This window comes from Pristis pectinata, chromosome 22 (assembly GCF_009764475.1).
Source record: "Pristis pectinata isolate sPriPec2 chromosome 22, sPriPec2.1.pri, whole genome shotgun sequence".
Classification (NCBI taxonomy): domain Eukaryota; kingdom Metazoa; phylum Chordata; class Chondrichthyes; order Rhinopristiformes; family Pristidae; genus Pristis; species Pristis pectinata.
The window spans coordinates 34,627,326-34,645,263 of record NC_067426.1 but is presented as its reverse complement, the minus strand read 5'-3'; the positions used below and the strand labels follow the sequence as shown (position 1 = coordinate 34,645,263).

At 47.3% G+C, this 17,938-nt stretch overlaps 1 protein-coding gene across 2 annotated transcripts in view; it reads left to right on the top strand.

Annotated features, from left to right (window-relative positions):
• Window positions 1-17,938, top strand: part of col16a1 (collagen, type XVI, alpha 1) — a 212,184-nt gene that overhangs the window by 104,249 nt on the left and 89,997 nt on the right. For both annotated transcript variants that reach the window (XM_052036512.1, XM_052036513.1), the window contains exons 20-24: window positions 2,363-2,398; window positions 4,628-4,663; window positions 8,057-8,179; window positions 12,379-12,423; window positions 16,476-16,511. In XM_052036512.1, the coding sequence (XP_051892472.1) occupies window positions 2,363-2,398; window positions 4,628-4,663; window positions 8,057-8,179; window positions 12,379-12,423; window positions 16,476-16,511 (276 nt within the window). The remainder of the gene's footprint in view (window positions 1-2,362; window positions 2,399-4,627; window positions 4,664-8,056; window positions 8,180-12,378; window positions 12,424-16,475; window positions 16,512-17,938) is intronic.

Sequence of the window (17,938 nt, the reverse complement as noted above, 5' to 3'; positions counted from 1 at the left end):
ACATCTTTTTGCGTCGAATGTTCTGGGGGCAGCCCGCAAGTGTTGCCACGCTTCCAGCGCCAACATAACACACCCACAACTTCCTAACTTGTACGTCTTTGGAATGTGGGAGGAAACCGGAGCACCCGGAGGAAACCCACGCAGACACGGGGAGAACGTACAAACTCCTTACAGACAGCGGCTGGAATTGAACCCGGGTCGCTGGCGCTGTAAAGCGTTACGCTAACCACTACACTACCGTGCCTGCCCTTACCTAGTGTAGCAGAGGATGGTGTGGCTGAACTACGACAGAGATTGCAGGCAGGGCAATAGTGACAAGGAGGGATGGATCCCCTTTGTCACCTTCAGTGACTTTGCACAGGCCCCAATACTCCAGTCCTGATGACAAGTCATCAACGATAAATACTAACCCCGTCTCTCCTTCACAAACGCTGCCTGAGCTGCTGAGTATTTCCAGCATTCCTGGTATTTATTTTCATTAGAGCCAGATTTGTTCCATGTGAAGGAAAACACTTAGTTGGACAGATTCGGGGAAGGATTTCTCCAGAAGATGGGGATGGGTTTTGTAGTGAAAAGGGAATTCCTTTCTCAAAGGCTGGAGGGAGGGGTGTGTGGGGATGGGATTCAGGGGTGGGTGGGCAAGGTGGGTATGAGGTTCAGGGAGGGAGGGGTGTGTGGGGATGGGGTACAGGGGAAGGAAGAGTGGGTGAGGATGTGGGGGGCAAGTCCAGAGAAGGTGTGAAAGAAACATAAGAGAAAGCTGAGAGTTTGAGCCAGGATTTGTGGAGAACTTCAGGAGTGTGGCCCTGGTGAGAAGGCAGGGAAAAGGCAGCAGATGGGACGGTCTTAGTTTTGGTAAATTTGGGCAGTAAATTGGTCACCGGTGGGGTGGAACCAATGAAACAGAAAACAGCGAAACAGAGTGGAAGAACGTTGAGAGGTTGCTGAGTGCACAGAACAAGCCTGAGCTGGAAATGTTCCCAACATTGTTATTTTTAGCCGTTCCAGAGGGAATATTTATTCCAGTCTTGGCGGATTGAACTTGGCTGGATGTATGTGATGTAAAGGTATCTGCGACGCCAGCCATTTTCCTTTCACTTATATCTCATTGTTTTTATTCCAAGTTTAGTTGAATCCTGATCTGGGCAAAACCTTCCCAGTGAGAGAAACCCCAAAGATCATTGAACTCCTGGCTCCTGTAACCCAATGTCCTCAAGTCATTTGTCAGCCTGAGCTTGACGCTGAGCCTTGTGTGTTCAGAACTTTGTCACTAATTATGTTTAAAAGAGGATTTGCAATATTCTACATGCCATAGTATGTAATAAACTGCTCCCTGCATTTGTTGTTGGAGGAGACAGACGAGAGGATGTAAAGAAAACAGTTTGCAATGAAGAAGCAAAAGTAGATGTTATCTTTGTCCTCCATGATCTCCTGGAGCAGGGAGTAATTTTGGCAACTGACTTCAGACCCAGAGGATATGGTGAGGTCCTATCTGACCACAGTGAATGGCTCCACCCCCTGTGTTATCCACTGGAGTCAGGGAGCATTGACGAGGGCTGCACTGAGTGGGGTGACCAGAAAGCGGGAGAGGAATGGGTTTTGCATTGACCAGAGTGGTGAAGGTGGATTCAGGCTTTGGTGGGAAGGGTCTGTGGCAATAGAAACACACCGCGTCATGGGTTTGACAGGTGAGATTTCAGAAGTGCAGATGTTGATGAGTTGGGAGAGATAATTCCAATATTGGAGGAAACCTCTGCTTGGCCACTGCTGTACCCGGCAAGTGGTGGGACAACTGATAGCACAGAAAGGTGAAGGCATTTGCCATGAATTCTGAAGGGGTACGAGCTGCATTTTTAACCAAGCCAGGGTTTTGGGGAGAGCTTGCAGGGTAATGGTGTGGCTGGTGGTTGTGTCTATCCCACTGGGGGCAGCTGTTGATGTGCCGGAGGAGCTGTGGATGGGCTGATATGTATCTGTGGGGGAGACTACATTCGCTTCACGGGAGACCAGCATCAAATGTTTTTCATTTTTGGAACATTCTCCCTGGGGCTTTTCCTGCTCTCTCTGAAATCACAGCAAAGGTTCTTGTTTGTGCTATTTTAGGAGGATCGGTGTTATTTAAGGTGCAGTTGTAAACTGTTGTCATTAATCGGTTGCAGACTCAGGCTGAGGTTATTACTAATCGCCTCTTTGGGAAGAGTGTTTGTTGACACATGTTTCCATCAGGAAGGCAGTGACCTGGGGAATGTGGACAGAGCAGTTTAGCATTGACACTCACATTGACTTTAATGTAAATTGTCTGCGCTGAATGGCTTTGGAAAGTATTATAAGGCATCTAATTATCTTTTCACATTTGTCCTAGGGCATGCCTGGACCTCCAGGAATGCAGGGTGAAAAGGTAAGGCTTACAACAGCCCAAATAGATTATATCACTGTCATAGAATCATACAGCACAGAAACAGGCCCTTCAGCCCATCATGTCTATGCCGACCTGTTTGTCCATCTGCAGTAATCCCATGTGCCCGTGTTGGTTCTGCCTCTGTCTATGCTTTGTCTATTCAAGTTCATGTCTAAATGCCTTCGAAATGCAGTGATTGTATCTGCTTCCAGCACCTCCTCTGGCAGTGAGTTCCAGATAACAACCACACTCTGTGTAAAAAAACTTCCCTCTCAGCTCCATTCTAAAGCTCCTTCCTCTCACCTTAAACCTATGCCCCCTTGTTTTTGATACCCCTACCGTGGGAGAAAGATTTTGACCAGCTACCCTGTCTGTATAGTTCATACTTCTATTGGTGCACCCCTCAGCCTCCTTTGCTCCAGGGAAAACAAGCCCAACCCATCCGATCGCTCCCCATAACTAAAGTCTTCCAATCCAGACCACGTCCTGGTGAATCTCCTCTGCCCCCTCTCCAGCACAATCACGTCCTTTTTAGAGTGCGGTGACCAGAACTGCACACAGTACTCCACGTGCGGCCTAACCAGCGGTTTGCAAAGTTGCAACACAACTTCCCAACTTTTGTCTTCTTTGCTCCAACCCATGACAGCAAGCATGCCATTTGCTTTTTTCCCCACCCTATCTGCCCCTGTTGCCGCTTTCAGGGAACTGTGGATCTGAACCCCAGGGTGCCTCTGTTCATCAACATTCCTTCGAGCCCTACCAGTCACTGTGCATGTCCTACCCCTACCTGACTTCCCAAAATGCATTATCTCGCACTCAGTGGGATTAAACTCCATCTGCCAATGCTCTGCCCAACCTTCCATCTGATTTATGTCCTGCTCTAGCCTTAGACAACCTTCCTCACTATCCACTGCACCATCAATTTTCGTGTGATCCTCCGATTTACTATTCATACTTCCTGCGTTCACATCTATGTCGTCAACTTATACACAACAGTAAAGGTCCCAGCACCAGTCCCTGTGGTACACCACTGGTCACAGAATTGTGCTTTTGTAAAGATCAGTGGGCAAACAATTTTGGGTCAGAGGTTGGGTGGTGCTCACTGGGTCAGAGGTCAGCTGGTGTTGGCTCAAAGGAACATCCACTGTCTGAGGCCAAGACCAGGTCCATGGGGAGTCAGGGCGGAGAGGGGCTCGTGGTCCGGTGCTTGAAGAGGAGGAGGTGGGGTTTGGTGATCGGAAGATCAGGGATGCTGGGACTGCTTTCGTCATCCAGGGCCATTGGAGAGTTGGGCTCTGGTGTGGAGGACAGGAGGACTCTGGCCTTTGGAGGACTGGGGGCAGAGGCTTCAGCTGGTGTGGGATGTGGTGGGGGAGGTGGGTAGTCAGTGTTCACAGGGTGGAGGGTCAGGGTTCACAGGGTGGGGGGGAGTCAGTGTTCACAGGGAGAGGGTTCAGAGTTCACAGGGTGCTGATGGGTGTGGGGGCACACTTGGCCAGAGTTGATCATGTGTGCTGGGCTGAGGGACAGTGGGGTGAAGGAAGGGAAGGAATCAGAATTGCCTTGGTGGGCTCCCACCCTGGGGGAGAGCGCTGTCCTCTGCTCGTTCTGGGGCCATCTCCCCTTCGGTGGTCTCATCCCCCCTCCCCCCCCATCAATCAAAAGGAACAACATGAGGGAGCGATGTCACTCGAAGACCGGCCGTCACGGAAGTCCCATCTGTGTGACTGACGCCGATCTCCGGACCTGAAACCATTGTCTCACTTCACACTGGACAATGTCATCTTCAGTCATGAGGAGCTGAGATAAAGCAGAAAGCGATTGAGTCTGTGGACTCTGTCCGCTCTGTGCTGAGGGCGAGCAAGCCTCCCCGTGTTACAGTGGTGCTCAGCCTGGATAGCAGTGTTGAGGAGAGCTCTGCCATTTCACATGATGTGGATCCAAGCACACCCATCTGCTTGCTTAATTTAATAATTAATTTAGTACTTTGTCTGCCTGCTTTTTCTGAAGTTTCCATTGTACTTGAGCCTCAGACTGCACAGGATGCAGCATTGCCTCTGAGGACTGGGGGTTTAAGTGACTGATGACTTTGAGATTATCCAGTTGTAAAAATATGCACTCAGGCAATTGCATGTTGGTTTGTTGCTTATTTGGACTGGATCCCAGCGATGTAATCTTACATCAGAGCACGTGTGCACTTTCATAAATCTTTGTTTGAATTCCTCCCAGGGAGATTCTGGAGAGCCTGGTCCGAAAGGAGAGAAGGTGAGTTCGTTAACTGTGGAAGGTTTCCAGATCCATGCTGCTTAAAGTAAACGTGCATTCCCCTCTGTATGATCAGAGACACAACCTTCCATCGTGCCTGGGGCCATGAGTGACAGACCCTGATAATGACAGAACAGAGGAGAACAATTACGTTTACCAGCAAGTTGTTGTAATTTGGAATGCCTTGTCTGAAAAGTCAGGGCCATCGGTACTTTTCAGGAGGGAGGCCTTGTTGAAGGGAAGCAGAGTTAATGTTTTCAGGGGCTGAGAGCCGTTGTCAGAACCGGGGAGGACGCCTCTCCTTCTTGCTTCTGGTGACGGCCCTCGGACCAGAAACACTCGCTCTGTTTGCCCTCCCCACAGATGCTGCCTGGCCCGCTGAATGGTTCCAGCCCTTTCTGTTTTTATTTCGGATTTCCAACACCCGCAATGTTGTTTGATTCTCAAATTTCAAGAGGGAATTGAAGTATTCGAAAAGAAAACTCATTGGCAGAGGAAGTGGCACGAGTGGGCCAACATGGCATGAGAGTGGAGTGCAGCATCACTATGTGAGGGGGACACCCACACATCAGCGGTCAGTACACCACGGAGAGGGGTAAATTCGGCCCACTGTGTCCGTGCTGACCGTCAAACACCCTTGGACACTAATCCTACTCCAACTCCTTTCTACTCTCCCCACCTTCTCATCAACACCCCCAGGTTCCACTGCTCGGCCACACACCGGGGGCAATTTACAGCGGCCAATTAACCCACCAACCCGCACACCTTTGGGATGTGGGAGGAAACTGGAGCACCCAGGAGAAACCCACGTTTGTCACAGGGAGAACGTGCAAACTCCTCGCAGACAGCACCCAGGTCTGTGTGCTGTGAGGCTGCCCCACTGAATGGTTCTGCTGAATCATTTATGTGGAGCAGGGTCCTCTACAGTTCTGGCTTCTTCAGAGCTGCACGTACTCAGTTAAAGAGTCTGAAAACTGATCCTGGGAGTGGACACGTGGCAGTAACCTGATGTCAGCACATAGAAAGCTAGGCTTGACCCACATGACTGGTAATCCCTATTTTGATTAATTATGTCTCAGAAGTTGTATTGTGTTGTGGCAAGAGTTGACCTGTTAAATGAGCTCTGCACAGGCTAATCTTACATTTCAAATAATTGGAATGGCAAGAACGCGGGGGAGTATGATACAGTACAGTTTACAGTACAAACAGTAGAAGTATGCACTTAAAGAATTAATTGCCTTAGTTCTGGAAGAGACAGCTAAAAAATCCATTCACTGAGCTCCACAGCAAGGGTGTTCTGTGGTTGAAGATCCAGATAACTCAGAGTAGAACAATTTTGTCCCGATTTCAGGGAATTCCTGTCTTCGTTTATCATCAGGATTTTTGTTCTTCCTGACAAGTTTTACCCCCCAAACAATGTCAAATGTATGTGCAATGTAAAAATTCCTCTGCAGTGAGATTTTCAAATCACTGCTCTGAAAAAAAAATCCACAGTTCCACTCACACCCAGGTTTTACTGGTGATTTTCTGCTGACAATGTGTCCTTTAACCTCCAATCTCTGTGAGATCTGCCTGTGACCCCACGTGTACTTGGATTGCTTTGTCCGTGATGATCGGGGTCACGGTCTCTCCCAGCATCCTGGCCTCCAGATCTGCGGAACTCGTTGCCACAGGGGGCTGTGGAGGCCAAGTCTTTGGGTGTGTACTTAAGGCAGAGATTGATAGGTTCGAGATTGGTAAGGGGGGGGGGGGGGAGTTAAAGGTTACTGGGAGAAGGTGGGAGAATGGGGTTGAAAAAAAAAGTCAGCCATGATTGAATGGTGGAGCTGACTCGATGGGCCGAATGGCCTAATTCTGCTCCTTATTCAGAGGCTGCAGGCCTTCATGGTGTCCTCCCTGATAATCCATTGGCAGGAGCACATGTCTGTATCTCAGAGATTCTCAGCAGCCCCAACTCAACAAGCCTCCTGTGGCCACCTCTGCAGCAGCCTGTCCAGTTCCCTCTCACCCCCGGGGACTCCCACACCCAGTCATTCGGCAACAGCAGGGAGCAGTGTCAGTGCAGTGTTACCCAGGGAAACCCAGCGGCATTACTCTGTGACCCTCACGGCTGAAGTTCTGGCATCGAGTATATCGCGGTGTAGTGGTTAAGTTGTTGACTAGTAATCCAGAGGCCTGAGTAACAACCTAAGATAAGATTTCTTTGTTAGTCACATGTACATCGAAACACACAGTGAAATGCATCTTTTGTGTAGAGTGTTCTGGGGGCAGCCTGCAAGTGTCGCCACGCTTCCGGCGCCAACATAGCATGCCCACAACTTCCTAACCCTTACGTCTTTGGAATGTGGGAGGAAACCAGGGCACCCGGAGGAAACCCACACAGACACAGGGAGAATGTACAAACTCCTTACAGACAGTGGCGGGAATTGAACCCTGGTTGCTGGTGCTGTAGAGCGTTACGCTAACCGCTACACTACTGCCTGGGTTCAAACCCCATCACGACAACTATGGAATTTAAACTCATTTAGTATTTAGTTATCAACAGTTGTGATCATAGAACTACCAGACTGCTGTCAAAGCCCATCTAGTTCACCGATGTTCTCCAGAAGGGGAAATCAGTCATCCTTACCCAGTGACTCCAGACCTTCCAATGCGCGTGACCCTGAAATGGCCAGTCAGCTGCTGGGCAATTAAGGATGGACAGTAAATGCTGGTCTTTGGTCTAAATATCGTAAAGCATCAGTTTTGGATGGAGCTGTCAACCAGTGGACGATGAGATGAGAGAGTTGGGCAGCAACACTTCACATCCACACAGAGCCTGACCCTGGGCATGCCGTGATCCCAACATGTTACCCTGGGTGGAGGGGTGGTTCTGGGCAGGGATAGGGGGGTCGAGGGGGTGTTGCCAAGGCCCAGTGTGGGAGCAGGGTGGGATCAGGCCCTCTGCAGAGGGCGGATGGGTGGGGAGTAGTATTCAAGCCCAAGGCAGTGAGCAGGCATCTCACTCCAATTGCCACACTCTGATTGACAGTTCATGCCCCAACTTTAGGCAGGCTGTCCATCAAAAACCCACTCCCCTGCTTGTTACCATGGCTACCTCTTAACTCTCGGATTCAATCCCGGAATTTGCTGCTGAGTGTGTGAACACTGGGGGCAAACTGTGAGCCTGTTTTACACCTGATTGGAACTGACGTTGTATCCTTCTCCCCATCACCAACTCTGCTCACATTGTCAGAGCTGGGAGCTCCAGGGCTGATGGTCACCAGTGAGACCACCCATTCAACATTCCTCTCCTTGGATCGTATCCCCCGGATGTTTATTGGAAAAGGTGGAGGTGGGAAGAAACTAAACCCTCATGAAGCTGAACTTTCTTTTCTGTGTGCTGCGCCACAGGGTGAAGCCTGCAAGTTCTGTCCTCAACTCCCTGATGAGCTCGGAGGAATTGTGGGAATTCCTGGACCACCGGGAGCTAAAGGTGACCGTGGCCCCCCCGGAGTTGGGGTGCCCGGACCCTCTGTGAGTACTGGTGGGAGATGGAACGTGATTGTGAACTGTAAAAGTCCATCACTGCTTCAAGAATTGTGTCATATGACTGAATGCGCGGTGGGTTTGAACACGAGAAGGCTCCAGAATAGCCCTTGAACAAACCTCACACACTGAGCTCCCTGTGTCCCACATGTTTAAAAGTCTGTACATTCTGGTCAGAGTCTGAAAGGCACTGAGCACACACATGTTTCACTAGTGACAAGAAGGGGGCTGTGAAGACTCAGTGGTAAAATGGTGAAGTTGTTGGGGCTGTCAGGAGACGAGATCACTGCACTGGGCAGGCGAGTGGGAAGGGTTAATCACAGCCAGTATGAGGTTCAGACTTGAGCACAGGGGAGCGAGACCTGCTGCAGATTCATTGGGAATAAGCCAAGGAACTGATGCAGTGGAAAACCACAGGGCAGAGCAGCCCCAGGTTGGAGGTCTTGCTACCTCCAACAATGTGCATGAGCCCTTCTCTTTGTTTATCAGGCAAATAGATATATTTTCTAGATCAAATAACATTGTCAAAGAAGAGGGCGTAAGTGAACAAGGCTCAGGTGAATGCAGGATGAGTGGGGCCAGGTGCCATGGGGTGCTAGCAAATTTACTTCAACCCTTGCCGTCCCATCAAACAAAACCAGAGAAAAGCTGCAGAGTCATGCTAGCCCATCCCTATCAGAGACTGAGAATTACAAGTTTGGAAACCACAGCCAGAGGTCTGAACCGTTAACAATGCCACAGTTCTAAAAATAATTGGTCTCAGCAGTATAACGTTGGTGGTTCTTTAACTGTGTGCTGCAGTGAACTAACTGTCAGGTGTATCCAGTCCAAGTAACCACAGCACAAGTAATGTCCAACCAGCATGCAAAGTACTCCATTGATGGAAATGCATTTAAGTCTGTGTAGGAATCTGGGCATGTACAAAATCCTTATGTTAACATGATACACAATGGCAGAAACAGCGGTAGCCAGTTCTGATGACAAGTCAAGGTCATGTGACCTGAGAAGTGGGTCTGGCAGAAAGCGCTGCTACTTGTGGGAATCATTCAGCAGGAAGGTGTTTCAGCTGTAGGAAGCAAAGGCACACAGCCTCTGTCTGCAGTGGCAGACGATCAGTGTCCCCACAGGAGGGCAGCAAAAGATTGCAATAAAACAGGGACACAGGATGGTGATACTGAGGGAATTGCAGAGCAAGGTTGTGGGACAACTTCATGCAGTATAGTAAACATAAAGATATTGCCTCAAGGACTTATCTATTTGTTGGGCATGAACAAATAAACACAAAGCCTGATCAGCGCATTAGGATCAGGAGTCAACCGTTCACATAGAACAGGACAGCACAGGAACAGACCCTTCAGCCCACGATGTTGTGCTGAACACGATGACAAGTTAAACTGATCCCTTCTGCCTGCACATGATCCATATCCCTCCATATTCATGCGTCTTTCTAACAGCCTCTTAAATACAAGTCTGCCTCCACCACCAGCCCTGGCAGCGCATTCCAGGCACCCACCACTCAGTGTAAAAAGCTTGCCTCGCACATCTCCTTTAAACTTTCCCCCTCTCACCTTAAAACTATGCCCTCTAGTATTTGGCATTTCTACACTGGGAAAAAGATTCTGACCATCTACTCTATCTCTGCCTCTCAATTTTACCAACTTCTATCAGTCTTCCCCCCAGCCACTGCTGCTCCAGAGAAAACAATCCAAGTTTGTCCAACCTCTATTCCAGGCAGCATCCGGGTAAACCTCTTCTGCACCCCCTCCAAAGCCTCCACATTCTTCCTGTAAAGGGGCGACCAGAATTACACTCAGTACACTAAATGTGGCCTAACCAAAGTTTTATACAGCTGCAACATGACTTCCTGACTCTTATACTCAGTGCCCCGACCAATGAAGGCAGGCATGTCATACACCTTTACCACTCTGTCTGCTTGAGCTGCCACTTTCAGGAAGCTATGAACTTGGAACCCAAGATCCCTCTGTACATCAGTGCTGTGTACTGTCCCCTTACATTTGACCTCCCATGTGCAACACCTCACATTTGCCCAGATTAAACATCATCTGCCGTCTCCCCACATGTATCTGCAACTGATCGATATCCCATTGTATCCTTTGATGACCTCTTCACCATCTGCAACTCCACCAGTTTTTGTGACATCTGCATACTTACTAACCAACCCATCCACGTTTTCATCCAAGTCACTTATGTACATCACAAACGGCAGAGGTCCCAGTACGTGATCCTTGCGGGACACCACTAGTCTCGGACCTCCAGCCAGAATAACTCCAATCAACCACAACCTAATCTTCTCTGGGCAAACCAGTTCCGAATCCAGATTACCAAGTCACCATGGATATCATGCATCTTTACCTCCTTGATGAGCATCCCATGGACCTTGTCAGACATCTTACTAAAGTCCATGTTGACACATCCACTGTCCTATCCTCAATCAATTTCATCATGTCCTCAAAAACAAAACTCAATCAAGTTAGTATGATATGACCTGCCCCACACAAGGCCATGCTGACCATTGCTGATTAGACCAAATGGAGTAAACATCCTCTCCAATAGCCTCCCTACCACTGATGTGAGGCTCACTGGCCTACGAGTCCCTGGATTATCCCTATTTCCCTTCTTAAACAAAGGAACAACATTGGCTACTCTCCAGTCCTCCGGGACCTTGCCTGTGGCTAGGGACGATACAAAGATCTTTGTCAAGGTCTCCAACTGGTAAAATCATGGTCAATCTGATTACAGTCCCACCTCCCCCTGGTAATTTTGCAACCACTTGCCTATCAAGAATCTGTCTAACACACCAACATTTGAGGAAGAGAGTTCCAAAGACTGGTGACCTTCCAAGAGAAACAGTTTTGCTTCATCTTTGTCGTAAATGTACAAATCATTTTTAAACAATGATGCCTACTTCTAGATTCTCTGACAAGAGGAAACATCCTCTCCACATCCTCCCTGTCAAGACCACTGGGGATCTTAAGTTTTAATCAATTCCCCACCCACTGTCCTGAACTCCAGTGTGTATACACCTGGCCAATCCAACCTACCTCGTAAGGTAATCCTTTCATTCCAGTTATCAGTCTAGTAATCTTTAGCTAAACTGCTTCCTTTCACATCCTTCCTTAAATAAGGAGACGAGTACTATACACAGTATCCAGGTGTGGGCTCAGCAATGCCCTGTATAACCTTAATTCACCTCATAACAAGGGATAACATTCTGTTATCTTTCGGAATTACTGGCTGCACCTGCACACTTGCCTTTAATGAATCATGTACCAGGACCTAGATCCCCTTACGTTTCAGATTTCAGCAAGCTCTCACCTTTTGGGTCAACACATTTCCTTTTTTCATCTTTTTCTACCAAAATGAACACTGTCACATTCTCCCACATTATACTCCACATTCCAGATCCTTGTACACTCACTTTGCCTATCACTATCCCTCTCTAGTATCCTCATGGTCCTCTTCACAACTTACTTTCTTATCTTTGTGTTATCAGCAAATTTAGCGACCTTACCCACGGTGCCTTCATCCACCCATTACGTTGTACACACCAGGAAAGGAGCCACTTACACCTACTCAGTTTCCTTCTATCCATGCTGTCTTGGACCCTTACCTTCTGCAACAGCTTTTGATGCATCACTTTATTTAATGCTTTCTGGAAATCTAAGTGTAGTACGTTCTCCAGTTCCCCTTTATCCACAGTGCATGTTACTGCTTCAAAGAACTGCACTAAATTGGTCAAATACGATTTCCCTCACATGCTGATTTTTCCTGATTACCTTGAAATCTAAATGTCCTGCTGTGACACTTTTAGTTCTTGCTTCTAATACTTTCTCGATATTAGAAGTTAGGATTACAAAACATAATGTCCTGAAGCACACTAAGGCATGGAGCACGAGGACTCTTCATTTCCAAACTGGTCATTGTGAAAAGATTGTGGGTGATTTTTTAGTTCCATCAATAGCCATTCAAAGTTAGTCATAAGATCTTGTATCTCGTTGGTAGAATTGCCAGTTTTCTGTTCCAGCATCCTGGCTAACATTCCTTTCTTGGGATAAATTGGTCACAATGTTTGGCTCCATGAGAAGTGTAACTGCTTTTCAAGAAATAATTCATGGGATGTGAGATGTATCTAAGCTGACATATCAATTCATGGTCTCTCTGTACAGGGCATCCCTGGAAGTCCAGGACTGCATGGGACAAAGGGAGAAAAGGTAAGCCTAAGTTAATTATATTTATCTTAAATGTTGCCTCAGCAAACAAACTGATTACCTTCAATACTACTGAGTGCTACAGCAATGTTCAGACGGTTCAGCCCTCCAATAATCCAGAAAAGCATAGTTCAAGTCCCTGGGTGAGCTGGTGTTTCTGTGGGTGGATGGGAATGATCACCATGAACGGGTTACATGGTGGAGCTGCTCGAGGGTCTGAGTGCCCTTGTTCTGCTCCTAACTCGGAAGCTTTGGTCACAATGTTCCAAAACCCTTGACTGAGATGTAACAACTGTACCAACCACTGAGCTCCCCCTGAAGTACATGCCCAATATCTCCACTGTCTCCCACTTTGTAACCAACTCCCTACTCATTGCAGTAGGTTGCTTCCAGTCCCTGCACTTTCACCTTTGTTTGCAGTGTCTGTTGTGGTACTTTGATGAATGGCCTCAGGACCTCTATAACTAACATCATTAACTGCTTTTCTGTCTGCCGCAGTGGTTAGTGTACCATGTTAGTTAGTCAGTCCGTGCAGGACCTTGGATCAATGCGTATTTGTTCAAGTGATTAATTACTCTGTTCCAATAAACATCCCAGTGACAATCTTTGTTCTGTTAAACTAATAGGTCTTTCATTTCCTGATTTATTTCCCTTGGATTGGAAAACTGCCAATGTCTGAATCAAGGGCTTTGGAACATTGTGACCAAAGCATCTACTCTTCACCTTCGAGTCAGGAGCAGGGCAAGACCACTCGGGTCCTCAAACCTGCTCCGCCACGTAACCAGTTTGTGGTGATCGTTCACATCCCTCCCCCACACACACCACCCCACCCCCAGTGACCTCTCACTTCCTTGATTATCAAGAATTTATCTTCATCTGTTTTAACATTATTCAAAGCTCTGCTCCCACCATCCTTTGAGAAAGAGTCCCACAAATGCACAGCCCTCAGAGAAAAACTGCCTCATGTGTCTTAAATACACGACCCCTTATTTTTAAACATGTGATCTTAATTTCTAGACTGTTCCAAAAGAGAAAACATCTTCTCCTGAGGATCTCATGTATTTCAATCAAGCCCCCGTCTCTCTTCTAAACCCCCGTGGACACAAGCTGAGCCTGTTTCACCTTTCCTCCCATTCCACATGTTAATCTCATAAACCTTCTCTGAACTACTTACAATTTATTAACATCCAACACCGTACACAGGACGACAAATTTAGCCTCACCAGCGCCCTCTATAATTGGAGTATAACCTCCTTACTTCAGTAATGTTCCTTTGCAATAAACAATAACTAAGTTCCTAACGATTCGCTGTACCTGCGTACCAGCCTTTCGTAAACCGTGCACTCAGCTCCCCAGATCCCTCTGTATCTCAGAGTTCTGCAATCTCTCACCATTAATACAAAAAGTCTTTTTTCCTGCCAAAATGGACAATTCCCATTTTCCCACATTAAGCTCCATCTGCCAGATCTTTGCCCACTCACTGAACCCATCCATATTCTGTTGTACCCTCCTTAAGGCCTGTTCACAAGTTACTTTCCCACCGGTCTTTGTGTGGTCGGTAAGTTTAGAAACCGTACCTTTGGATCCTTCATCCAAGACATTTATATAAATGGTAAAAGTTGTGATCCAGCACCATTCCCAGTGGTAAGCCACTTGGTACAGTTTACCGACCAGAAAGAGAGCCACTTATGCTCATTCTCTGTTTCCTGTTCGACAGCCATTCTTCTGTCCATCTTATCCATAATGTGTTACCTCCTAACCACAAGCTTAGAGCTTCCATAATAACCTTTGATGTGTGGCAACTTACCAAAGAAATCTTAGTATAGAACATCCACCAGTTCACCGTTATCCCTGGGACATGTTCCACAAGAACTTCAATAAGTTGATCAAATGTGATTTCCCTTTAACAAATCCACGTTGATGTTTTTCTGGGTACCCTACTATTGTCAATAAAAGCTTCAAACATCTTCCTCTGGCTGATGTTATGCTAAATGGCCTGTAGGTTCCTGCTTTCACTGTTATAAGACAATTGAACAGTTCCCTGGTGCGATAAGAGGGACTCTTGACCTCACCATCTATCTTGTGATCTTGCACCTTATTGTCTGCCTGCACTTTCTCTGTAACAGTAACAATTTATTCTGTGTTCTGTTATTGTTTTCCCTTGTACTACCTCAATGCACTGATGTGATGAAATGATCTGTATGGATGGTATGCAGAACAAAGTTTTTCACTGGACCTCAGTACATGTCACAATCATAAATCAATTTATTAATTTACTAATTTCTAGTTCCCTCTTTAATACCCTGAGTTGAAGATCTTCAGGTTCTGCAAGTTTTTCTACATTTAGTTCCATTAGTTACTGTGTCTCCCTTTCTTTACTTATCTTGAAGCTAAGAAGTCAATCTCATGGAGTCATCAAATTATAGACCACAGAAACAGGTCCTTCGGCCCACCATGTCTGTGCCGACCATCGTACTCACCATACGAACCTCATTTACCAGCACTTGGTCTGTAGCCTTCTGTGCCTTTATGATTCAAGTGTTCATCCAGGTACTTCTTAAATGCATTGAGTGTACCTGCCTCTCCCACTACGTCTGGCAGTGCGTTGAAAACTCCGACTGCTCACTGGGTGAAAAGTTCTTCCTCAAATCTCCTCTGCACCTTTTCCAGTGCAATCACATCCATCCTATAGTGTGCTGACCAGAACTGTACACAGTAGAGCATAGAACATTACAGTACACAAGAATATTGGTCCCCCTCCAGTTCAGGTGTAACCCATCCCTTTTGTACAGGTCGTACCTTCCCCAGAAGGGATCCCAATCATCCTGCCCCCTGCCCCAACTCCTCAGCCACCCACGCATCTGCCATCTCCTCCTATTCTCCTCAAGTGCTCCACTCTAACGCTCCTCCGCTCCCGCAGTGGCTGCTCTACTTATTCCAACCTTCCTTTTATTCCCTGCTGTTAATGAGCCAATCAACTATTAACAATTTGCAAATGTGGCCTCTTTTCGGCTCTTGCGAGGTGAAACTCACAAGCACAATCACAGAGGCCTTCAGCTCTGGACTCCAGCTGTGGCCTCCCCAATGTTTTATAAAGCATTACCGTCAGCGCTTGGTCTTGTATTCTCTGCCCCGGCTAATGAAAGCAAAGTATCCCACTTCCCTTCTTTACCACTTTATCAATCTGTGCTGCCACCTTCAGGGATCTGTGGAGTTGTACACCCTTTGTTCTTCAATACTTCCCGACCGTTCAGGGTGCACGTCCTACCCTTTCTCCTCCTCCCAAAGTGCATCATCTCACAATTATCAGAAATAAGTGCCATATGCCATTGCTCTGCCTGTCTTTTAAGGTAATCATTGTTGTTCTGTAGCCTGAGATTATCCTCCTCACTATTAACAACACTGCCAATATTTGTGTAGTTTGCAAACTTAACAATCATACTCCCTACCTCTATATCCAAATGTTAATAGAGTTTACAAACATCAAGGGTCCCTGTGGTACACTACATTACTGGTTTCCAACCACAAAATCAACCCTCCACCTTCACCCCCTGTCCCCTCCCAATAAGCCAATATTGGGTCTAATTTGCCAACATGCCGTGAATCCTATGGGGTCTAATCTTTTGAATCCGCCTTCCAGGTGGGACCTCGTCAAGGACCTTTGTGAAGTCCATGTGGACAATGTCAACATCAGTACATTTTGTTACCTCTTTGAATTTGGTTGAGTTTTCCCTTTCAGTCGGGTACATTATGAGGAGACCAACATAGTGCAGGTCTGTCTCTTCCTGTAACAGTACCATGTGTGACTGTCACTGAAGTGCCCACATCTCTAGTAACCACCATCTATTCTTGTAATGTTCTTGATATCTCTTGCAAGCCTTTTGTATATCTTTATTCCAGCTCAGTTGGTAAAAGTCAGTGCAATGTAGTGGCTTAGTTTAAGTACTGCAGAAATGTGAATCCTCAGCATAATCAAAGTGTTCAGATTCTGGTTGTTAGTCAGATTTGAACTGCCCGCCGTGACATACTTTTCCAACGATATCTTCTCTTTGTAGGGAAGCATCGGCAAGCAAGGCTCCACTGGGAAGTCTGTGAGTACAGTGGTTATTCCTTTCTTACTACCTCCTGTCTCGTCATCCCACAGATTGAGTGACATGTTAGCACTTGAGACAGGATTCACCTGCAAGAATCCACCATCACAGCAGAGAGAGCTGTACCCATGGGGTTGCCCCTTGGGCCCAGTCCATCCAGCTCAAAGCATGGAGATGGAAGTCTTCTTCCCCTAGAATATAGAACAGTACAGCACAGGAACAGGCCCTTCGGCCCACCAGGAACACCAGAAACTCATGCCTTTCCCTTCTCCAGCTGCGGTTGCCGAGAACATTCTCCCTTCAGCTGATGGACTCGAAGGCAAATGGTAAACAAGGTTTTGAAATGACTGACTGTCAGGAAGCAGGGAACAGCAGCTCCTTTCTCCGCAGGATGGGATTGTGGCAAGACAATCTTGCTTGCTTGGCCCTCAGCTGGTCACTGTGAACAACCCAGATGATTGAGAGGCACACAATCACATTTGCTAACAGCATGATGACATGTTAGGAGGTGGCATGAAATTACACAGAGGTATCAATAGATTGTGTGATCGGGCAAATGTGCAATGGAAGGTTGTTCTTATAATTTCTGTCTTTGCAGTGTACTGCTGCCTCAAAACAACACATTTCACAACATATGTCAGTGATAATAAACCTGATTCTGATTCTGATTCTGAGGGGAATAGAATAGAAAACAGAGTGCTAGTGTAATGTTACAGATGTACAAAGTCCTAGTGGAACCATACCCAGAGCTCTGGACATCTGCCCTTGGGAAGGATAGCCTGGCCTTGGGGAGACTGGAGCCTAAGTTCCAGTGTTCAAATTCTCAGGAAAGTTCCACCATGTCGGGTTCTGTTCCCTACTGTTAGAGCATTAAGGTCGATCCAGCTTTCAAGATATGGAAGTGAAACTGATGTGGTGGCCAGAGAGTATCCACTTTCACTGGGTGGGGAGTCTGGGAATGAGGGGCCATAGTCAAAAGATTAGAGCCAGGTCTTTCCTGCGTGAAGTTAACAAAATCCTCTACATGCACAGAGTCGCAGGCACTCAGAACTCTCTTCTGCAAATATATCAGAGAAACAAAGGACTGCAGGTGCTGGAGTCTCGATGAAAAACACGATGATGCTGGAGGAACTCAGCAGGCCAGGCAGCATCCATGGAGAGAAGCAAGCGGTCAACGTTTCGGGTCAGGACCCTTCCTCAGGACTGAAGATGGGAAGAGGGGAAGCCCGATATATAGGAGGGGAAAGCAGAGCAGTGATAGGTGGACAAAAGAGGGGAGGCGGGGTGGGCACAGGGTGGCGATAGGTAGATGCGGGGGAGAGATAGCGATAGGCAGGTGCGGGGGAGGAGGGGAGAGCAGATCCACCGGGGGACGGGTCAAAGGTAAGGAGAGAGAGGGCAAAAAAAGGGGTAGAAAAAAGAGAGAT